Below are 25,831 nucleotides of genomic sequence, written 5' to 3'. Positions count from 1 at the left end.
TTTGATATGTCTTTGTATAATTTACAATCAAATATAGGTTTCACATGATTTACAAATCATTGCGTTTTGTTCTTTACTTTTTTTTTTTCTTATGAAATGTAATTGTATTTTGATTGAACTTGGATTAAACATTTTTGGCTCCGACTTTTTCAACATGAGCTGAAATGGTTTCTTTCTCTGCCAGGAAACGGCAAGTTGGAAAAAGAAATTAGGAAGATAAATTAAAACTTACAGAAATCTAAAATTCAGTTCTGTTCCTTTAAACTCTGCACAAACTCGGAGTGAACACCACTGTAAAGAAAAACAGATTTTATCAGTGCAGAAACCGGAAAGAAACTCCAAGTTCCCAAACTGTGAGAGGCAGCGAAGTGAACAGCCGCGTTCAACCAGCCAATGAGAAAACAGATTGAGTTAAAGCAGCCAATCAGCAATTCATCATGAAACAGGTAAACCTGCACTCTGAGAGTTCTACATTATTATGAAGTGAGGAGAAGAATTTTAAATTCAATTCTGGATTTAACAGGGAGCCAATAGAGAAAAGCTAACGTAGGAGAAATATGATCTCTCTTACTAATTCCAGTCAGAACTCTGGCTGCAGCATTTTGGATTAACTGGAGGATTTTTAATGAGTTATTGGGACAAACTATTAATAATGAATTACAATAGTCCAGTCTGGAAGTAACTAATGCATGGACTAGTTTTTCAGCATCACTGCTTTTGGTTCATTTCCTGTTTTATTTCTGAGCTCTGCTGTAATTACTGCTGATTTCCACCAGATGGAACCACAACACAAGAAGAGGAGCACAGGAAGTGGAAGCAGAGAGCATTCAACCCTGACCTCTCCATCCTCTTCTCTCACACCAACTAACTTCATGTCCTCTCTCTACACCCTAAACCTCCTCTTCGTTCTTCCTCTACACCTCCTTCCTGGCAGCTCCAACCTCAGCAGCTGTTTACTGATATATTCCCAGTCTGACCTCTGACCTCATCTCTGACATCTGACATGGTCGGTCCCTCTGATGGACTCATTCCTGATCCTCTCCATCCTCGTCACTCCCAATAGAACCTCAACACAAGCTCTGCTACCTCCAGCTCTGCCTCTTGTCTTTTGTTCAGTACCGCTGTCTCTGAGCCGTACATCATCTCAGTTCTCCACCTTTCCTTTCATTTCACCACTGTTTACTGTAATATCACTAACAACAGACCCTCTGACACCAGCAGCCGTCTGTAGACTAAGAACTGGGGTTAGTTCCCAACGTTTTGAATCTGTGAACCTCTGATCCTCTGTCAGCTTCACTCAGGTTAACAGACTGATCAGAGAGCAGCTCTGTGTTCACACGACAGCTGAACTCGGCTGCTGGAAAAGAGACGCCCTCCACCTCCACCGGGAATTCACAGAGCTGCAGTTTGAACTCAGCGTTCAAAGAAAAGAGGCTGATTGTTCCCACATCAGCAGAAACCTTCAAGAAACAGGAAGAGAACCTCAGGTTGAGTTTGTATTCGATGGATTCAAACTTTCTGACACAGTCGGATTAAACCTCACAACAATTAACCTCAAGTAGAAATGAACTGAACTTAGAAGTAGATTTAAGTCCATCACAGCGTCTGTTACTGATCCTCGACTTCACCGCAGCACATTAAACTACATTTATGATTAATCGGAAGATTTAGACCCAGATCATGAGAAAATCATCATGAATGAATCAAAACTCCTCGTGTGTTCGTGTCCTTTCTTATTTTCTAGCTTTGTGTTCTGATAATAAATAGAAAACAGAAAAACTAACAAATCAATTCCAGTGTTTTATTGTGGTTTTGAGGAGCTTCAGTAAAACTGGACCGTGACTCACTGGTCAGATTTGGACTAAGCTCTGTTCAGGTGTCAGAGTTCAACACAGCTGAACCCAAACATCCGGAACCCGTCTGACGTCTGCAGCAGCAGAATTCCAGACCCGGTTATTTCCTGTGAAACTGAAGCAAACATTAGTTCAGTCGTCTCACAATGACCCAAACATGTTTAACAAGCAGAACTGTGCCAAACCAGGCTGGTGCCGGATGGACAGAGGAGTCGGACTCCTCCCCCCACACACAACTCAGCTGTTTCCTCCTCAGGGCTTTAACTAACCCACTTATACCCACTCCAGAAAATAGACCAGCCCGGCTCTGATCTGCTTTAACAGTGCAGCGCTGCAATTGAAAATCAATTGAGGGATGATGAATGCGGCCATTAGGCTGCGGTGGATCCGGGCTGGATTCAGTAAATAACGGCTGGTGATAAACACGTTTACAGTGTCAGAGCTGATGAATGGGTCGAGGCAGGGAAAACCCCTTAAGACTATAAATTACATTTCCTGTGTTTACCTAATGGACAAACACAAATCACCGAGCCTGGGGGAAGCTGAAAGAAAAGAAGTTTGTAACTCCAAGTACCCACAGAGATCCCCACTCTCCTAAAGAGGAACCCAACCCCAGGAATGAAAAAACCCTTTAGTAAGTGTCTTTGGTCAGATACGGTACAATATGTACGATATTTACATTTGTACTAACTTTCTCTGTTCTCCTCTGCAGGTATCCTCCTCCTTGGAGCTGTATATCTCCAGAGTCTAGTTCCTGGTCCAGTTACTGGTCCTACCAACCTGTCCAGTGTTTTTGTGCCTGCTGTTCTTTTCTCTCTCCTCTTTCCAATCACCCCAACCGGTTAAGGCAGATGGCCGCCCACCATGAGCCTGGTTCTGCTGGAGGTTTCTTCCTCTCCACTGTCTCCTGGTGCTACTCAGTGGGGTTGTTGGGATTTTAAAGTGCCCTGAGACGACTTCTGTTGGGATTTGGTGATATACAGATAAAACTCGTCTTTAGTGGCAGTGATCCACAAAAACAACTGAAGCTTTTACACTAAACAGACTTTTGTCTCTGTCTCCACTTGTAATTTTTCTTCAGTAGCTGATTCCGTTTGCTGCCGTCACTCACTTAAAACCGGAAACTATCTTTTTCCTCTTCTTGCATTTGTCTTATTTACCTATGTACAGTGCATTTGGATTTAGTTCAGTATCATTTTACTGAATCTGAGTCGTAGACAATCACAGAACAGAAACTCTGAAGCACAGATCAGTGTCCCATTCACAGAAAACACACCATGACAGATCACATTTGGAGTGTATTTATTAACAGAATAATGATGATAATAATGCAGAGTAACCTTCAGTCAGTCCAACTGATCTGAGAATCTATTGCAGAGAATAATCACAGTTATAAAAATAGCTGTCTTCACACGTCCACACAGTCAGTGGCTTTTAAAACTTTTATTTTATTGTCCCTTCCCCATAAAATCCAAATATAAACACTCAGAGAGTCGAACTCTCGAAATAACAGACGAGGACGTGTTTTTCCACTGCAGCGAGACACAAACCAAACCTCACTGACAAAGCCTGAGATTTAGCTGGAGCCTTGGTGTCGATATTCTTATTTATCTACAGAGTTCAAATGATCTTTTAAATCACTTTTAAAGATTATTTCAATATTTTCTTCTTTTAATTAGACTATATATATATATATATATATATATATATATATATATATATATATATATATATATATATATATATATAACATAAAGATCTGAACTGTGACTTTCCCCAATTTTTTAATTCACGTCAACACAAATATTCATCTTTTGATCCTTTGGGTTAAACATCTTGTTACAGACACAAGACTTTTGACAGTGAAATAAATAAATGAACATCATGTTGTTAATCAGAAGCAACCGTCTGCAGTGACTCCAGCAAACAGAGTTAATGTGATAATGAGGCTGTGGAGGATAAACTGATACCCAGAGGAGCTTTAATAAAAATCTGATTATCAGCACAGCGAACTGCAGTGGAAAAACACGCTGAGAGAAGAAACGAGTCGCCACAGGGAGAGAGGAGAACAAAATCAACAAAACACTGAAGTGGATGATGTTTAAGAGAACGACTTATCTGATGCTGAACAACGTCAGATCAGTTTAATAGCAGAGAGCGGAACAGTGGGTGAGAAGAAATCAGGCTTTAAGTAATTTTACTTCTCATTATTGTGAAGTGAATAAATGAAACACTTTGTAAAAACAGACTGAATCATGTAAAGTCACTTTGTTGTCTAAAGGGCCACAGGTCACTGTCATCCATCAAATCAAATCCTCACTCGGAAATGTTGATGTTCTACTGGCCAATAAACTATAACGTGTTTTTTCTGTGGCAGATGTATGTTGAAGTTAATATCTGCCAAGAAAAAAAAAGATAAAACATTAGAAAGTCACGAGGTTGACAGTAAGTCAGAATTATGATTTTCAAATTTAAAAACACTGATGATTCAATTATGATTCATAATTAAGTCAAAATAGTGATTTATTGACTATTTATGGAAGAATAACTTTAATTCTGACTTTTTAAATAAAAATCATGATACAATAAAATCTAATGTTTTAGGTGAAATTTGATATATTTTAAAATTGAATTTTTAGTCATTACTTACTTTTTCATAATTCAAAATGATAAACCTAAATATATTTTCCCTTTTTGTGCTTTTTTAAATGAACGGACGTGTCTCAGATCTGACTACACCCATCAAGTCCTCAAATGAAAAACTGACAAATTTATTTCCCCAAAATTAATCTTTTGTCCACAAATCTTAAAAAATCCAAAATCAAATCAAAAGTATAAACATGAACTAACCCCCCCCCCTCCCCCTGTAAAAACCAACAAAATAAAATAAACGAATACACATGAAAAGTGTAAATATTTCCTTCTGTCTTTGTAGTATAATAGGAACAAGATCATTTGATTTTACAATCCGTCTTTCTTCCTTTGTTTTCCAAACTCCAGCTGTTTCTGCAGTTTAAGGTATCTGATGGTCTCAGGTAGCGTCAAAGTCCCTGCCACCTTCCTAAAACTCTTATTCTCAAATACTAAAATAGTTCTGAGAAACCAAAAACTGAAATCCCATTGGCTTAGGACGCAAAGTCTTTCAATAGGAACTCCTTTTATTCTGAAAATCCACAGATCCGCAGGTTATGATTGCCTGTCAGTCTCTTGTTCATGGCTTCTTTTTGCTGCTTTATCCTAAAACCAGAATCTTCATCTTCATCCAGTCTCATCTCAAAAACTAAAATAGGAATGAAACTGAATCTCTGCATATAGAGACCAGCAGATATTCCACTTTATATTCTCTCTGGTGAGGATTGGTTTCTAGTTTCTAGACGACAGCCGTCCTCGGCCCGGCAGTCTTTTCCTCTGCGACTCAGAAGGCACTTGATGTCATGGCAGAGGGTGAACTCTCCTCCTCGGCTCGGTCACCACAGACAGACTGATGTCAGAATAAAAGCAGTTTTAAAAATACCGCTCTGTCGCTCCGCCAGCTGTAAAAAGTTACTTCCCCTCCAAAAGAGAGGGAGAGTGCCGTTTGTCCGTCCAGCTCGCGGTACAGTACTAGTGATCTGTGGAGGGGGAGAAGAATAGGGAGGGCATGGAGCTTTATGAGAGGTGAGGGAGGGGTAGGACTGGGGGGTCAGGACAGATGACATTCAAGCTCCTCTGTAAAGACTCCAGGTCATGATTTCAAGATTCTGCCACACGGCCCATCAGCTGATCACATGTGAAGACTCCTCACACACACACACACACACACACACACACACACACACACACACACACACACCTTTTTTGTGTGTGTGTGTTGTGTGATTTGCTGCAGACAGACAGTTTTAGCTTGTTAGCGTCTGAGCAGTTTGAGTGTAAAGAGTGAAATGAACAGGGAGCAGGATGTTTTGGTTGAACACTAAAAGGAATTTCCTCTGTGCTCCGTTTCTGAGCTAAAACCAAAAGGTCAAAAGTTCACTGGACAAAAGTGATAACAGGAAGCTGCAGACAGTTGATGGTCAAAACTAAGTGAACACACGACATCACGCCCGCTCCTACTGTTAGTTTACAGAGTCGCTGCTGATCTGCAGCTTCTCCTGTTGCTTGTTGCTCTCGGGCCTAACTCAGCTGACTACAGGATGTTTGATGACAACAACTTTTCTCTTTTCATGTAGCTCACTAACTGTTTCAAAAAGGAAACAGACTGAATATTAAATATCGTCAAGTTCAAATTACGGACTAAACTGGAAACATGTTTCCTGTGAATTATTTTTCTTAAATTAATTAAAATGACTCAGTTTATCTTCAAAAGTGTCTCTGTACTTTGTAATAACTTGATTTCCACACAGTCAACGTTTTAATTAATGTGTTAATAAGGAAATAGATTTTTCAGTCCAGTCCTATATGACTCAGCTGCATCAGTAACCACAGCACAGAGCTGCAACAGAATAAAAACAACTTTAAACTAATCAGAAGACGCTGATACAAGAGAAAACAACAGAGGAGTCGGAGTTGAACTCAACACAGAACCACAGACCCGACACTGACACTGATCAGTACAGGTTAACACAGACTAACAGTTTCCTGTGACTGAAATCCGTCTGAAGTTCAGAACAAACTGAGAACTGCTCCTTTAAACTTTCTCTTCACTTCTGACCTTCTGACCTTTGTCTCTGCTTCTTCTCTGAATCTCTGACCGTATCTTTGGTAGTCGGGGGGTGGAGGGGGTTCAATGGTGAGGTTGATGGGGGGGGGGGGGCAGAAGAGTCAAAGGTGGTGGAGTCCTGCAGAGTGGAGGGGTCATCTCTGCCGGCCAATCAGAGCAAGGCTCAGAGTGACACACAGCTGCCATATATGGGCCGATGGAGGCGGGGCGAGCGACCTTAGATCTGTATGAGACAACGAGAGAGAGAGAGAGTCAGCTGTTTGTATCTAAATCAGAGTTTAACACTGTGAAAACTGAATCCACATCGTCTTTGATGATGCTGACTGGAAACTAAAGCTGTGGTTTGGGGTCCAACAAGTGGCCATGACATGAATCTGATGTTTACTGCAACAAAGCCTGAAGGTTTTAGAGAGTTCAACCTTCACCATTACTGCGACATCTTAGTTTTAAGTCGGGGTTCAAAAGATGATGATATACACAGATGTTCTTCCAGTTTAACAGTGTGTCACAGTTTCCTGTGAAGTAAAAGGCCTACGTTCCAACTGTTTTAATTCACATTTCACACAGCGTCACAACTTTTTATCTTGTGGTGAAACAGAAAGTGTCTAAAACAGGTTTTTACCTGTTTTTACCAGGGAGGGGGGAGAGAGAGGGGAGGCACTGAAAAAGAAGGTTTCCCAGTGGAACGTCCGAGTCTCATTTACAGAACCTGGTCTACATGACACTACACACATGAAGGAGCGCTCCGATTCTGCTCCACAGATGGGTTCTGTGATTGCCACATTCAGCTAACGTGCTGATTAGTAAACAGCTGGAGGTTGTAGTGAGAGGGTGGTGCGGTCCTGAGCTAGTCTGTTAGCTCTGTAGCAGCAGAAACTGAAGATGTCAGGTGAATCACGACAGTCCACTTACTGTTGGGTGGGGGATCTTTACATTCGCCCTCCTCGATGCTGACATCATCGATGGCGATGTCTCCCTCGATACCGGAACCTCGGACTCCCTCCATCACAATCTACCAGAGAGAGAGGAAACTCAGAAAAGCACCAAGCTGCACGTAATGCAGAAAAAAAGATTCATGGTTTTAAATGAAGACATGTGATGGAGACATGTGATGGAGACATGTGATGGAGACATGTGATGGAGATATGTGATGGAGATATGTGATGGAGACGTGATGGAGATATCTGATGGAGACATGTGATGGAGACATGTGATGGAGACATGTGATGGAGACATGTGATGGAGATATGTGATGGAGACGTGTGATGGAGACATGTGATGGAGATATCTGATGGAGACGTGTAATGGAGACATGTGATGGTGATATCTGATGGAGACATGTGATGGAGACATGTGATGGAGACATGTGATGAAGATATGTGATGGAGACGTGATGGAGATATGTGATGGAGACATGTGATGAAGATATGTGATGGAGACGTGATGGAGATATCTGATGGAGACGTGTGATGGAGACATGTGATGGAGATATCTGATGGAGACGTGTAATGGAGACATGTTATGGTGATATCTGATGGAGACATGTGATGGAGACATGTGATGGAGACATGTGATGGAGACGTGATGGAGATATGTGATGGAGACGTGATGAAGATATGTGATGGAGACATGTGATGGAGATATGTGATGGAGACGTGATGAAGACATGTGATGAAGACATGTGATGGAGACATGTGATGGTGATATCTGATGGAGACATGTGATGGAGACATGTGATGGAGACATGTGATGGAGATATGTGATGGAGATATGTGATGGAGACGTGATGGAGACATGTGATGGAGACATGTGATGGAGACATGTGATGGAGATATGTGATGGAGACATGTGATGAAGATATGTGATGAAGACGTGATGGAGATATGTGATGGAGACATGTGATGAAGACATGTGATGGAGATATCTGATGGAGACATGTGATGGAGATATGTGATGGAGACATGTGATGGAGATATGTGATGGAGACATGTGATGGAGATATCTGATGGAGACATGTGATGGAGATATGTGATGGAGATATGTGATGGAGACATGTGATGGAGACATGTGATGGAGACATGTGATGGAGATATGTGATGGAGACATGTGATGGAGATATGTGATGGAGACATGTGATGGAGACATGTGATGAAGATATGTGATGGAGATATGTGATGGAGACATGTGATGGAGACATGTGATGGAGACATGTGATGGAGACGTGATGGAGACATGTGATCGAGATATCTGATGGAGAGATGTGACGGAGACATGTGATGGAGACATGTGATGGAGACACGTGATGAAGATATCTGATGGAGACATGTGATGGAGATATGTGATGGAGACATGTGATGGAGATATGTGATGGAGACATGTGATGGAGATATGTGATGAAGACGTGATGGAGACGTGATGGAGACATGTGATGGAGACATGTGATGGAGATATGTGATGGAGACATGTGATGGAGACATGTGATGAAGATATGTGATGAAGACGTGATGGAGACATGTGATGGAGACATGTGATGGAGATATGTGATGGAGACATGTGATGGAGACATGTGATGGAGACGTGATGGAGATATGTGATGGAGACATGTGATGAAGATATGTGATGAAGGCGTGATGGAGATATGTGATGGAGACATGTGATGGAGACATGTGATGAAGACATGTGATGAAGATATCTGATGGAGACATGTGATGGAGATATGTGATGGAGACATGTGATGGAGATATGTGATGGAGACATGTGATGGAGACGTGATGGAGACATGTGATCGAGATATCTGATGGAGAGATGTGACGGAGACATGTGATGGAGACATGTGATGAAGATATCTGATGGAGACATGTGATGAAGATATGTGATGGAGACATGTGATGGAGATATGTGATGGAGACATGTGATGGAGACATGTGATGAAGACGTGATGGAGACATGTGATGGAGATATGTGATGGAGACATGTGATGGAGATATGTGATGAAGACGTGATGGAGACATGTGATGGAGACATGTGATGAAGATATGTGATGAAGACGTGATGGAGACATGTGATGGAGACATGTGATGAAGATATGTGATGGAGACATGTGATGGAGACATGTGATGGAGACGTGATGGAGATATGTGATGGAGACATGTGATGAAGATATGTGATGAAGACGTGATGGAGATATGTGATGGAGACATGTGATGAAGACATGTGATGAAGATATGTGATGGAGACATGTGATGGAGATATGTGATGGAGACATGTGATGGAGACATGTGATGGAGACATGTGATGGAGACATGTGATGAAGATATGTGATGGAGACATGTGATGGAGATATCTGATGGAGACATATGATGAAGATATGTGATGGAGACATGTGATGGAGATATGTGATGGAGACATGTGATGGAGACATGTGATGGAGATATCTGATGGAGACATGTGATGGAGACATGTGATGGAGACATGTGATGGAGACATGTGATGGAGACATGTGATGGAGACATGTGATGGAGATATGTGATGGAGACATGTGATGGAGACATGTGATGGAGATATGTGATGGAGACATGTGATGGAGACATGTGATGGAGACATGTGATGGAGACATGTGATGGAGACATGTGATGAAGATATGTGATGAAGACGTGATGGAGACATGTGATGGAGATATGTGATGGAGACATGTGATGAAGATATGTGATGGAGACATGTGATGGAGACATGTGATGGAGATATGTGATGGAGACATGTGATGGAGATATGTGATGGAGACATGTGATGGAGACATGTGATGAAGATATGTGATGAAGGCGTGATGGAGATATGTGATGAAGACATGTGATGAAGACATGTGATGAAGACATGTGATGGAGACATGTGATGGAGACATGTGATGAAGATATGTGATGGAGATATGTGATGGAGACATGTGATGGAGACATGTGATGGAGACGTGATGGAGACATGTGATCGAGATATCTGATGGAGACATGTGATGGAGACATGTGATGAAGATATGTGATGAAGACGTGATGGAGACATGTGATGGAGACATGTGATGAAGACGTGATGGAGATATGTGATGGAGACATGTGATGAAGACATGTGATGAAGACATGTGATGGAGATATGGGATGGAGACATGTGATCGAGATATCTGATGGAGAGATGTGACGGAGACATGTGATGGAGACATGTGATGAAGATATGTGATGGAGACATGTGATGGAGATATGTGATGGAGACATGTGATGGAGACATGTGATGGAGATATGTGATGGAGACATGTGATGGAGACATGTGATGGAGATATGTGATGGAGACATGTGATGGAGACATGTGATGGAGACATGTGATGGAGATATGTGATGAAGGCGTGATGGAGATATGTGATGAAGACATGTGATGAAGACATGTGATGAAGACATGTGATGGAGACATGTGATGGAGACATGTGATGAAGATATCTGATGGAGATATGTGATGGAGACATGTGATGGAGACATGTGATGGAGACGTGATGGAGACATGTGATCGAGATATCTGATGGAGACATGTGACGGAGACATGTGATGAAGATATGTGATGAAGACGTGATGGAGATATGTGATGAAGACATGTGATGAAGACTTGTGATGAAGACATGTGATGGAGACATGTGATGGAGACATGTGATGAAGATATCTGATGGAGATATGTGATGGAGACATGTGATGGAGACATGTGATGGAGACGTGATGGAGACATGTGATGGAGACATGTGATGAAGATATGTGATGAAGACGTGATGGAGACATGTGATGGAGACATGTGATGAAGACGTGATGGAGATATGTGATGGAGACATGTGATGAAGACATGTGATGAAGACATGTGATGGAGATATGGGATGGAGACATGTGATCGAGATATCTGATGGAGAGATGTGACGGAGACATGTGATGGAGACATGTGATGAAGATATCTGATGGAGACATGTGATGGAGATATGTGATGGAGACATGTGATGGAGACATGTGATGGAGATATGTGATGAAGACGTGATGGAGACATGTGATGGAGATATGTGATGGAGACATGTGATGAAGATATGTGATGAAGACGTGATGGAGACATGTGATGGAGACATGTGATGAAGATATGTGATGAAGGCGTGATGGAGATATGTGATGGAGACATGTGATGAAGACATGTGATGGAGACATGTGATGGAGACATGTGATGAAGACGTGATGGAGATATGGGATGGAGATATGGGATGGAGGCATGTGATGGAGACATGTGATGGAGATATGTGATGGAGACATGTGATGGAGACATGTGATGGAGATATGTGATGGAGACATGTGATGAAGACGTGATGGAGATATGTGATGGAGACATGTGATGAAGGCGTGATGGAGATATGTGATGGAGACATGTGATGAAGACATGTGATGAAGACATGTGATGGAGACATGTGATGGAGACATGTGATGAAGACGTGATGGAGATATGTGATGGAGATATGTGATGAAGACATGTGATGAAGATATGTGATGGAGACATGTGATGAAGACGTGATGGAGATATGGGATGGAGATATGGGATGGAGGCATGTGATGGAGACATGTGATGAAGACGTGATGGAGATATGTGATGGAGATATGTGATGGAGACATGTGATGAAGATATGTGATGAAGACGTGATGGAGACATGTGATGGAGACATGTGATGAAGACGTGATGGAGACATGTGATGAAGACATGTGATGGAGATATGTGATGGAGACATGTGATGAAGACGTGATGGAGATATGTGATGGAGACATGTGATGAAGATATGTGATGAAGGCGTGATGGAGATATGTGATGGAGACATGTGATGAAGACATGTGATGAAGACATGTGATGGAGACATGTGATGGAGACATGTGATGAAGACGTGATGGAGATATGTGATGGAGATATGTGATGGAGACATGTGATGAAGATATGTGATGAAGACGTGATGGAGACATGTGATGGAGACATGTGATGGAGACATGTGATGGAGATATGTGATGGAGACATGTGATGGAGACATGTGATGGAGATATGTGATGGAGATATGTGATGGAGACATGTGATGGAGACATGTGATGGAGACGTGATGGAGACATGTGATGGAGATATCTGATGGAGACATGTGACGGAGACATGTGATGAAGATATGTGATGAAGACGTGATGGAGACATGTGATGGAGACATGTGATGAAGACATGTGATGGAGACATGTGATGGAGACATGTGATGAAGACGTGATGGAGATATGGGATGGAGGCATGTGATGGAGACATGTGATGGAGATATGTGATGGAGACATGTGATGAAGACATGTGATGGAGACATGTGATGGAGACATGTGATGGAGACATGTGATGAAGATATGTGATGAAAGCGTGATGGAGACATGTGATGAAGACATGTGATGGAGATATGTGATGGAGACATGTGATGAAGACGTGATGGAGATATGTGATGGAGACATGTGATGAAGGCGTGATGGAGATATGTGATGGAGACATGTGATGAAGACATGTGATGAAGACATGTGATGGAGACATGTGATGGAGACATGTGATGAAGACGTGATGGAGATATGTGATGGAGATATGTGATGGAGACATGTGATGGAGACATGTGATGAAGATATGTGATGGAGACATGTGATGGAGATATGTGATGGAGACATGTGATGGAGACATGTGATGAAGACGTGATGGAGACATGTGATGGAGACATGTGATGAAGATATGTGATGAAGGCGTGATGGAGATATGTGATGGAGACATGTGATGGAGACATGTGATGGAGACATGTGATGGAGACATGTGATGGAGACATGTGATGAAGACGTGATGGAGATATGTGATGGAGATATGGGATGGAGACATGTGATGGAGACATGTGATGGAGATATGTGATGGAGACATGTGATGGAGACATGTGATGGAGACATGTGATGGAGACATGTGATGAAGATATGTGATGAAAGCGTGATGGAGACATGTGATGAAGACATGTGATGGAGATATGTGATGGAGACATGTGATGGAGACGTGATGGAGATATGTGATGGAGACATGTGATGAAGATATGTGATGAAGGCGTGATGGAGATATGTGATGGAGACATGTGATGGAGACATGTGATGGAGACATGTGATGGAGACATGTGATGAAGACGTGATGGAGATATGTGATGGAGATATGTGATGGAGACATGTGATGGAGACATGTGATGGAGACATGTGATGGAGATATGTGATGGAGACATGTGATGGAGACATGTGATGGAGACATGTGATGGAGATATGTGATGGAGACATGTGATGGAGATATGTGATGGAGACATGTGTGATGGACGTTTTTAGAGCAGAAAACAGTGAACGAAGTGAATTCATCACATCTAGTGCGAAGATCAGTTTCCGGTTTCTGCTTCACAATAAAAGCCTGTCAAAGTGTTTTTATGTTGAGAAGCAGCAGAACCTGTTTCAGCATCCAACTCTGATCTGGCTGAAGAAGAGTGAACAGTGACTAACGACACGCTGCACTGTTTCCCGTCAGATCCTCCCGATTTAATCAGTGTAACATAACAAATCAATAGATAATAATCAGTAGATGAGTTCAGGTTGTTTCTGGGTCCTGGTGCTGACAGATCTCACTTTATCATTAAAAATGTTCTGACACTTCAAATAATCCTGGAGCAGTCAAACAAACGTTATTAATCTTCTGCTGTGAGTCATTGTTCAACATTTCTAATCCCGGTCTTTACTTCACTAACACCTGATGCTGTTCAGGATAAGATATGAACAGAACCTGATTCCATGGAGTCACATCTGAGACAGACGCAGAAATCAGTGGAATAATGAAATCACGTCACACTATGTAACACCAAGTCTACATCTGGAGGCTGGAACGAGTCTGGTTTGTACCTGGAAGGCTGCGGTCGGGTGGATGTCGACCTTGGCTTGTATCCACCTGTTTCCTTGATTTCCAGTTAGACTCCAGACCGAGGTGTCCGTCACCATCTGACCTTTCTGACGCAGGAACACGTTCAGAGCTCCTACAGACAAACAGTCAGGGGTCATGAGGAGTCTCCTGAAGACTGAAAACAGCATCAACCTGTGCGATGACTCTCTGACAGGAAACTGACTGATGTTAATACTTATTGTTACATATTCATTCACACTATAACACATTATGTATCATAGCTGCTGCAGAACTGGTTGATCCCCGTGTGTATGTCATATATAGTGTGTCCAAACATGCAGTATAGAGAATTAAATACCACGAATATTCCTGTACCTCACTGTACTGCTTCCCACCATGTTCACCTGACCTGCTAATGAACAGTTTATTATTCTTCACATTTCTGTGCCATTCCTTCAGATTTAGCCTCTAAGCTGCATTGTTCCCCGTCTACCTGACTTTCTGATTTTTTGATAACCATCCACCTCTCTCTATTAAATCCAGCAGAGTACCCACCAAGGAAGCGGCTGTAACATAAATATTACATTACATTACATTCATTTAGCAGACGCTTTTATCCAAAGCGACTTACAAGTCATTACAAGTTACAATGGTAGGCAGGGCAGCGTGAGGAGGCACATGGGAGGCGGTGATGTTACCACTACACTAACCAGCCGCCACAAATAAAACACTATATTCGTCACTTTGATGTAGCTGTTAACATATAGATTTTAAACTGTGACTACAGGCTCACCTATGTGTTTCCCATACATGTGGTAATAGAAGGAGAAGCAGTAGGTGGGGTTGTTGGTGACTGAGGAGGAGGAGGAGGAGGAGGTGGTCTTGGAGTTCATGTTAAAGGTGGGAGACAGCAGACGGGCTTTATCTCCCTCAAGCCTAGGCCTCGACGTTTCGATGTACATGTAGAAACCTGAGAGACAATAAGAAGAACACAAGGTCAGAGGTCATCTTGGGTGTCAGAGAGTCAAAACACAGCTTCTCTTTGTCAAACAATCATCACTTTTATTTTGATCAGAGTCAAGTTGGATTCAGTTTAACGCTGTTTCCCTTGAAAAGGCTTTAATAAAGAAAACACCAACATCTGTTGAGAACCTTTTTTCCCACTAAAACATGAGAACCAATGAACTCGGAGGTTTCCCATTTCTGCAGTTTGTGTGTTTCTCTCTGAACTTCAGGGCAGCGTCTGACGGCCAGGTGTTGACAGCCGATCACATTTCATTATTTCGCCTCTCGCAGCCCGGAGCAGCGGCAGCAGGCGGCCTCTGAGACGACAGGTTGTGACTCACACTCTGCAATTTGCTGTGTGGCCATTTCTCTGCCGCCGTGCAGCTGAAAACATGAGCACGGCCGGAGGACGAGGACCCCGCCTCGAAACAGGACGTCAAACCGTTTGTGTTCCCTCAACACATCAAGCTTTAGATTTCACACCAGCTTCATTACCTATCACTGACTAACTTGATTCATTACTGTCTCTGTCCTACTCGTTAATACTGAGCCTGGTCTTTGAATATCTTCTCTTCAACATGATGCTTGAATGCCGGTTTCAAAACAACGCCTGTAAAAAGAAGCTCTTGCTCACTAACACTGGGTTTTAACTCTTCGGGTTATCTGTTGCTGAAACAATCTCAGCTGTCAAACTGAAACTCTGCAGCTTCTGGAAATATCTGCACATGACAGCTGGGCTCTTCTTTAGTGTTTAAAAAGTAAGAAGTAAATTAACAAACAAAACTCTCAACTGTCATCATTATCTGCAAACTATTTTAGCTTGGGGACAGATGCTGGAGTTATCTTCATCTAACTGAAGGCACAGTGGACAGTGTGACGGGCCGGCTTACTACGCCTACTTTCACATCCAGAGTGAGTGTTGACAGTCCAAAGATAATTCAGTCAGACGTTTCCCTTTCTAATCAGGCTGTGAAAGTCAGTCTGACACTCAGTTGATAGTCAGTTTGTATTTGTGACGCTGCTTCTTCCTGATAACGCGCCTCTGTCTGTTGGGGAGAGAGACATGCCAAACCTCATTGGAAAAGGTGGCAATTTAACAAAGAATGTTCAAGTGATGAAATATCCCTACTGGAGGTGTTTGTTCCTCTTATCTGCAGGCTGTTCTGTCTGCCATCTTTATTTCTAACTGTGAAACAAGTTTATTTTAGTTTCAGATCAATTTGTTGTTTTTATATTTAGAAACTTCTAGCTAGCTAACTGATATCTGTAAATGCTTCCTTTACATACAGTACTTATAAAGTAAATATAAAACCCTGCAGATAAACAGTTCTGAAATAAATACATGAAACACTGCACATCACTAATCACTTGTACTCACTATTTAATTCAGATTCTGATTCTCATCTGTTAAGAAAAAAATTAAGGTTTTATATGTGGTTTATTGTTCTTCTTTAAATCTCTTATAATAGTTTTCTGTTACCAAACATGATAAATAAAGAGTGAGTTTACACTGACACATATTCCCTCTCTGACAGTTTTACCGTGCGTCCTCCCTGAACACCGCACAGAACTAAACTATTTCATCTGCAGCAGCACAAATCTCTGCAGTGTGTTCGTCACTCTGCTCTCATTCAGTCAGTGAGGACTCGTCTCCTCGGGCTGCTTCACTGCTGCTTTTATGTTCTGCCCCTTGTTGTGTTCAGAGTGGGCGTCGCCAGTTCTGAACGGAACAGTTTGGCTCCTGCTGTCAGAGCTGCAGCCGACAGACCCGAACACAAAAACACAACAAAGATGTAAAATTCACACAGCGAGCAGGAAAGAGAGACGGAAGCAGACTGAACGGGGGTTTCTCAGCAAAGCTGCTGTCAAGGTGCTGATCTGACCACGAGGGCCAATTTAAGGTTCAGAGTTTCTCTCATGGACACTTTAACATGTGGAGAAGAGAAGCTGTGTTTGGATCAAACCATCAAACATCAGGAGCTCCTATGAGAAAACAAATTCATCTCAGTCTAAGTCTGACACACAACGTCATCAGCTGGTCATCAGCTGGCCATCAGCTGGAACGACTTTCTTTATGTGAAGACAGTTAGTAGTCCAAAACATTAATTACCACCCCCCCACAAAAAAAAAAAAAAAGAAGACAGTAAGTCCTTATTATGTTTGTGGTTCTCTGTGTGTTCGTACCCTGTTTGGAGCCGGTGTGGTCCGAGCTCGGTCCAGTGTTCGGGGTGTATTTGGTGTCTCGTGTGGAGGCGCTGTGATGCGTCCAGTCAAACACGTCAGTTTTGTCCTGAGAGAACAAACACAACACCTCGTCCTCGAAACCACAGTGGAACTCCCCTGAACACAAAAGTCATACATGAAATGTTAAAAATGTGACGTCATGCTGTAAATTATTGTGTACATCACAGAAACCCAAACAGAACCTCCACTGGAAATTTGTCATTTAAAGTCTGATCACCACCACTTCTGCTGTTTTATTCAACATCAGGAGTTCAACATCAGGACTTTCAGGAGTTTCATGCAGTATTTTCATCTGTGTTGTACATTTACTCATAACTTGGTATAAACAGGTACTTACTGAGATGTGGGTTAACGGGAGCTGTGAAGAGACAAAGGAAAGAATCAGTTAACGAACTACAACAGGAAAATGGTCGCCCACTGGCCGATGCCATGAAGCAAAGGTAAAGATGTGTTTGAACCAGAAACTCACATTAAAGATGTAAACAGTTAACAGAGTTCCTTTCAGAATAAAACAGGAAGCAGCAAAATGAAAACGTGTGAAGCAGCAGCAGGTTTGACACAGTCAGCAGTTTTTCCATCAGATGTTCAGAATGAATCATAATTACACCCAGAGCAGAGCAGCAGCTGGAAACAGAGTGTGTGAACAGCTGCTGCATCGTTTGACAATGAGCTTGTGCTTCGTTATCAACTGGAACTAACTGAGCTGTGGGTGAAGTGTGACAGCGAGGACCAGGCGGTAACACACCAGTTTTCTCTGATTTCTTTTCAACCTTGTACGACCGGGAACGAAACACGTTTCGACTGAAAAACAGCATCTTAAACCATTTATAATTTCTATTTTAACACTAACAACAACATGCAACGGCCTCACACTGTCATTCACACGTCAGCTGCTCTAAAAAGCTGCTGCACACCCAGTATCATGGGTTTTTATTAACAACCTCTGACTTAAACCAGGAACCACTCTAATTCAACACAAGCAACTGAAATGAATTTTGTCTCCGTAGAAATCTATCATTAAAACACTAAATCAGGTGGAGGATTCAAAAACTGATCATTTAAATGAAGCTGACTGTTTGTGTGGCTCCAGATCAGAGGAGGTGTGAAGTGTCACAGCCTGTTATCAGTGTTAGTGATGAGTCAGTGTGAAGAAAGGAAGCTCCAAACACTACAACAGCAGCAAGCTTCAAGAAATGTGATGGTTTCTTTTAACACACTCATTAAACCTCACTAACACACAGAAAGTAAGTCCAGAGATGTACTTTTCCTCTAACATCTCTCAGCTGAAACAGGTTAGTGCCTACACCAGCTTCATCATATTTTGTTTTTTCACTAGTAAAGAAATGACAGATTTTAAAATGTAAAATCACAACATTTTATTACACAGACTGGAACATGTCATTGGGATCAAAGGAACAGCACTAGAGAGGTTTAAATCCTATCTATCAGATAGATTTCAGTTTGTACACATTAATGATGAGTCTTCCATGCACAGCAAAGTCAGCTATGGAGTTCCACAGGGTTCTGTGCTTGGATCGATTCTTTTCACTTTATATATGTCCCCTTTAGGCAATATTATTAGGAAACACTCTATAAATGTCCATTGTTATGCAGATGATACCCAGCTATATTTATCTATGAAACCAGGAGAAACTAATCAATTAGTCAAACTTCAGGAATGCTTAAAAGACATAAAGACCTGGATGTCCTCCAGTTTCCTTCTCCTAAATCCAGACAAGACAGAGACAGACAATACTGTTTGGGCCTAAAAATCTCAGAGACACTATGTCTAAACACGTTCTCACCCTTGATGACTTAGTACTGGCCTCAAGTAATACTGTAAGAAATCTTGGAGTTATCTTTGATCAGGATATCTCCTTCACTTCATACATCAAAGAAATATCTAGAACTGCCTTTTTTTCACCTAAGAAACATTAAAGTTAAAATTAGGAGCATCCTGTCCCAAAGTGATGCTGAAAAACTAGTCCATGCATTTGTTACTTCCAGACTGGACTAGTGTAATTCCTTATTAATAGTTTGTCCCAATAACTCATTAAAAAGCCTCCAGTTAATCCAAAATGCTGCAGCCAGAGTTCTGACTGGAATTAGCAAGAGAGATCATATTTCTCCTACGTTAGCTTCTCTCCATTGGCTCCCTGTTAAATCCAGAATTGAATTTAAAATTCTTCTCCTCACTTATAAATCCCTTAATAATCAGGCTCCATCTTATCTTAAAGACCTCATAGTTCCTTATCTTCCAAGCAGAACTCTCCGTTCTCAGACTGCAGGTTTACTTGTGGTTCCTAGCGTTCAGGTTCTGGAGGCAGACACCCACATTTAAGACTAGACTTCAAACTTTCCTTTTTTATAAATCTTATAGTTAGAGATGGATCAGGTGACTCTGAACCATCTCTTAGTTCTGCTGCTATAGGTTAGTCTGCTGGGGGACCTCTACTGATAAACTGAGCTCCTCTCCTCTCTCCTTTCTCCTGTATCAACGCAAATGCCACCATTTCATGTCATTAACTTTGTGTCTTCTCTCTCTTTTAGTTGTGTTTCCTCCTCTCTGTCTCCCTCTTTCTGTACTTTTCTGCAGGTATCCTCGGCCTGGAGCTGTACATCTCCAGAATCCAGTTCATCTGCCCAATGTTCTTGATGCTTGTTGTTGTCTTATTGCCTGCTGTTCTTTTCTCTCTTCTCTTTCCACTCACCCCAACCGGTCGTGGCAGATGGCCGCCCACTATGAGCCTGGTTCTGCTGGAGGTTTCTTCCCCTAAAGGGAGTTTTTCCTCTCCACTGTTGCCTAAAGCTTGCTCAAATGGGATTGTTGGGTTTCTCTATAACTTTTTTTTGTATAATTATTTTCTGTAAGGTCTTAAACCTTACACTGTAAAGTGCCTTGAGATAACTTCTGTTGTGTATTGGCGCTATACAAATAAAACTGAATTGAATTTAATTTAAAATCGGGCTGAGCTCACAATCAGCACATTTTAAACTCATCATCATCACAGAGACGTTTGTTTCTGAAGCAACGGCAACTACAGAATCACAATTCAAGGGTTAATAAACCCTTAATTAATCAGTAAATGTGTGTAAATCAGTTAAATGAACATTTACATTTAGCAGACTTACCAGGGTAGGCATAAGGAGGTCTTGCCTAAGGACCGCTTCTGCAGGTAGGCCACAACTGGGATTCGAATCCCAGTCTCCCACATGGAAGGAGGTGATCTTACCACTACACTAACCAACCGCTGAACGTGAACATCGAACATGTTTAGAGCAGCAGCAGCTCATCAGTCTGTTTATCTACAGACTGAGTTCATCATCCACAGCTGGTTTCTCATCATGAGGAGCTACTGTGTCAGGTGATGATCTGCAGGGGGTCATGTGACCAACTAAGGTGGGTGGTGTCAGTCTGAACCAGTTTGAACCTCGCCTGCGTTTGCAGCAGGACAACGAGGCGTTCAGTGACAGTGTCGAACCCAACATCGCAGAGCAGAATAGTTCATGTTAGGATCGTCCTCTCCTCCTGGTTGTTGTCAGCGTGTCGTCGTCTCCCGCTGTGAGTTTTTTTACTGCACTGGTTTTTCTGTTTGTCATCTTCATTCATGTCCGTGTTTCATCACAGTATTGTTTTCCTAATCTTTATTATCACTGTGAATGCTGTTGAGCATTCACAGTATTGTTATTGTAATCTTTATTATTATCACTGTGAATGCTGTTGAGCATTCACAGTATTGTTATTGTAATCTTTATTATTATCACTGTGAATGCTGTTGAGCATTCACAGTATTGTTATTGTAATCTTTATTATTATCACTGTGAATGCTGTTGAGCATTCACAGTATTGTTATTGTAATCTTTATTATTATCACTGTGAATGCTGTTGAGCATTCACAGTATTGTTATTGTAATCTTTATTATTATCACTGTGAATGCTGTTGAGCATTCACAGTATTGTTATTGTAATCTTTATTATCACTGTGAATGCTGTTGAGCATTCACAGTATTGTTATTGTAATCTTTATCACTGTGAATGCTGTTGAGCATTCACAGTGATAAAGATTACAATAACAATACTGTGAATGCTGTTGAGCATTCACAGTATTGTTATTGTAATCTTTATTATCACTGTGAATGCTGTTGAGCATTCACAGTATTGTTATTGTAATCTTTATTATTATTATTATTATTCTTCCGTACGTTTTTCGGCGCGTAACTAGTCCTTCATACTTTGAGCTACAGAAACCGTTCAGGTATCAAAATGTTCAGCTTTTTAAGGAGAAGTGTGCTTCCATTCAGAATTTTTATAACTTTTATACTTTTTAAAATATTTAACTTTTAATAACTATTTTTTATAATGGATTCCTATGGGAGAGTCTCTTCAGCAACTCTTCAACTTCTTCTTCTTTCAGCTTTAACTACTTCAGCATACTTTCAGCTACAGAAATCATTCAGGTATCAAAATGTTCAGCTATTTCTGCTCTTTTAATCTTCCATTCAGTTTTTTAATATCTTTTATAGTTTTTTCATAATTTCAGTTTTTGTGACTTGATGTTTTTGGCTGATTTTGGACTTTATAATGGGAGTGAATGATGGAACGTTGGTGCAGCTAGAGTGGATGACGTCACAGCTTAGAGTGGAGAGGCCGATTTTTGTAAACCGAAATCTTTGTCAATAAACTGTCAGCACGGCCAAAATTTTCACTCTTTCTGAATTATTTCTTCACAGAAATGTAGATAAACTTGTCCTGATTCTGATAAGTTATTTGTGACATCTGAGAGACAAATCGTTTTTTCTCTGTGAGCCTCAGAGTGACGGGAGTCCCCCTCCGCTCTCTCATTAGCTCCAATGTTAAATTCGGTCTGAGATTCTGTCCGACAAGCTGAAGGGTGCACTTGGATCTCTCGCTCCTGTGACCACAATTTTCAGTCCTCATACATAGAATTCACACTAGTGGTTCATTAAAGTCTTTTCTCTCACGTAGTTAACTTTTTATGACGATACCTATCGTAGTTTTGCTGAAAAAAGCCTGTTTGTAAGGGCTCCAAATCAGTTTTCACCAGTGAAAATCTTGGCAGTTGGAGTTTCCCGCCTCTCCCCTACAGTCTCCGTGGCAACGGCTGTGTCGGGTCACGTGATCAAGGCTGTTTATAAATCAGCGTCAGACACTTGTACAGGCTCGTGTGTAGTTAGCATGTTTATGCTAGCGGCTCTTTGCTAACCTGCTTCAGTTTCTTCTACTTTCAGGTCTTTTTAACAAAAACTGTAACTATTCTTTTAACTTTTTAACTATTTTAGATAAATTCAGCTATGTTTTATCAACTTTAGCAAATCAATTTCAGCTTTTTTTAACTAAACATTTAACTTTACCTTTAACTGTTCAGATAAATTCAGCAATGTTTTATCAACTTTAGCAAATCTATTTCAGCTTTTTAACTAAACATTTAACTTTACCTTTAACGGTTTAGATAAATTCAGCTATGTTTTATCAACTTCAAATCTATTTCAGCTTTTTTAAGTTAACATTCAGCTGTTTTATCTTCTTCTTCATATGTTTATCTCTGTTAAAACACTTCCTGTTTCTCTTCATCAACTTTCAGCAGTTCTTCATGAATCGATTCAGCGTTTCAGCATTCACAGTGCATTTTCTTCAGGAAATGCTTTATCTAGTTATATATTATATATTATTATTCTTCCGTACGTTTTTTGGACTCTAACTACTCCTTCATACTTTGAGCTACAGAAACCGTTCAGGTATCAAAATGTTCAGCTTTTTAAGGAGAAGTGTGCTTCCATTCAGAATTTTTATAACTTTTATACTTTTTAAAATATTTAACTTTTAATAACTATTTTTTATAATGGATTCCTATGGGAGAGTCTCTTCAGCAACTCTTCAACTTCTTCTTCTTTCAGCTTTAACTACTTCAGCATACTTTCAGCTACAGAAATCATTCAGGTATCAAAATGTTCAGCTATTTCTGCTCTTTTAATCTTCCATTCAGTTTTTTAATATCTTTTATGGTTTTTTCATAATTACAGTTTTTGTGACTTGATGTTTTTGTCTGATTTTGGACTTTATAATGGGAGTGAATGATGGAACGTTGGTGCAGCTAGAGTGGATGACGTCACAGCTTAGAGTGGAGAGGCCGATTTTTTAAAACCAAAATCTTTGTCAATAAACTGTCAGCACGGCCACAATTTTCACTCTATAGGAGTAGTTTCTTCACAGAAACGTAGGAATACTTGTCCTGATTCTGATAAGATATTTATCTAAGCTCTGAGACAAATCGTTTTTTCTCTGTGAGTCTCAGAGTGACGTGAGTCCCCCTCAGCTCTCCATTAGCGCCAATGTTAAATTCGGTCTGAGATTCTGTCCGACAAGGTGAACGGTCCACTTGGATCTCTCGCTCCTGTGTCCATACTTTTCAGTCCTCAAACATAAAATTCACACTAGTGGTTCATTAAAGTCTTGGCTCTCACGTGGTTCACTTTCTATGACGATACCTTTTGTAGTTTGGCTGAAAAAAGCCTGTTTGTAAGGGCTCCAAATCAGTTTTCACGAGGGAAAATCTTGGCAGTTGGAGTTTCCCGCCTCTCCCCTACAGTCTCCGTGGCAACGGCTGTGTCGGGTCACGTGATCAGGGCTGTTTATAAATCAGCGTCAGACACTTGTACAGGCTCGTGTGTAGTTAGCATGTTTATGCTAGCGGCTCTTTGCTAACCTGCTTCAGTTTCTTCTACTTTCAGCTCTTTTTAACAAAAACTGTAACTATTCTTTTAACTTTTTAACTATTTTAGATAAATTCAGCTATGTTTTATCAACTTTAGCAAATCGTTTTCAGCTTTTTTAAGTTAACATTCAGCTGTTTTATCTTCTTCTTCATATGTTTATCTCTGTTAAAACACTTCCTGTTTCTCTTCAGCTAATTTCAGCAGCGTTTTAAAACGTTTCAGTCTTTATCTAAATTACTGTTTAAATAAATTCAGCTATGTTTTATCAACTTCAGCAAATTTATTTCAGCTTTTTTAACTAAACATTTAACTTTAAATTTAACTGTTTAGATAAATTCAGCTATGTTTTATCAACTTCAACAAATCTATTTCAGCTTTTTTAAGTTAACATTCAGCTGTTTTATCTTCTTCTTCATATGTTTATCTCTGTTAAAACACTTCCTGTTTCTCTTCATCAACTTTCAGCAGTTCTTCATGAATCGATTCAGCGTTTCAGCATTCACAGTGCATTTTCTTCAGGAAATGCTTTATCTAGTTATTATTATTATTATATATTATATATTATTCTTCCGTACGTTTTTCGGCGCGTAACTACTCCTTCATACTTTGAGCTACAGAAACCGTTCAGGTATCAAAATGTTCAGCTTTTTAAGGAGAAGTGTGCTTCCATTCAGAATTTTTATAACTTTTATACTTTTTAAAATATTTAACTTTTAATAACTATTTTTTATAATGGATTCCTATGGGAGAGTCTCTTCAGCAACTCTTCAACTTCTTCTTCTTTCAGCTTTAACTACTTCAGCATACTTTCAGCTACAGAAATCATTCAGGTATCAAAATGTTCAGCTATTTCAGCTCTTTTAATCTTCCATTCAGTTTTTTAATATCTTTTATAGTTTTTTCATAATTACAGTTTTTGTGACTTGATGTTTTTTTCTGATTTTGGACTTTATAATGGGAGTGGATGATGGAACGTTGGTGCAGCTAGAGTGGATGACGTCACAGCTTAGCGTGGAGAGGCCGATTTTTGTAAACCGAAATCTTTCTCAATAAACTGTCAGCACGGCCGCAATTTTAACTCTATCTGAATAATTTCTTCACAACAATTTAGGAAAACTTCTCTTGATTCTGATAAGCTATTTGTCTAAGCTCTGAGACAAAACGTTTTTTCTCTGTGAGCCTCAGAGTGACGGGAGTCCCTCTCAACTCTCCATTAGCGCCAATGTTAAATTCTGTCTGAGATTCTGTCCGACAAGCTGAAGGATCCACTTGGATCTCTCGCTCCTGTGACCACAATTTTCAGTCCTCAAACATAAAATTCAAACTAGTAGTT

The 25,831-nt window shown here is 40.7% G+C and overlaps 1 protein-coding gene across 3 annotated transcripts in view; it reads right to left on the bottom strand.

Moving 5' to 3' along the window:
* Nucleotides 1-6,065: 6,065 nt before the first annotated feature.
* Nucleotides 6,066-25,831, bottom strand: part of mdga2a (MAM domain containing glycosylphosphatidylinositol anchor 2a) — an 84,718-nt gene continuing 64,952 nt past the window's right edge. For all 3 annotated transcript variants that reach the window (XM_026340369.1, XM_026340372.1, XM_026340368.1), the window contains exons 12-17: nt 18,101-18,121; nt 17,704-17,859; nt 15,308-15,484; nt 14,517-14,647; nt 7,465-7,564; nt 6,066-6,775 (exon numbers count right to left, since the gene is read on the bottom strand). In XM_026340369.1, the coding sequence (XP_026196154.1) occupies nt 6,687-6,775; nt 7,465-7,564; nt 14,517-14,647; nt 15,308-15,484; nt 17,704-17,859; nt 18,101-18,121 (674 nt within the window). In that variant the 3' untranslated portion in view covers nt 6,066-6,686. The remainder of the gene's footprint in view (nt 6,776-7,464; nt 7,565-14,516; nt 14,648-15,307; nt 15,485-17,703; nt 17,860-18,100; nt 18,122-25,831) is intronic.

The sequence above is a fragment of the Anabas testudineus genome, chromosome 22 (assembly GCF_900324465.2).
Source record: "Anabas testudineus chromosome 22, fAnaTes1.2, whole genome shotgun sequence".
NCBI classification, from domain to species: Eukaryota; Metazoa; Chordata; class Actinopteri; order Anabantiformes; family Anabantidae; genus Anabas; species Anabas testudineus.
The sequence above is the reverse complement of the archived record's forward strand: the minus strand, read 5'-3'. Positions and strand labels throughout refer to the sequence as shown.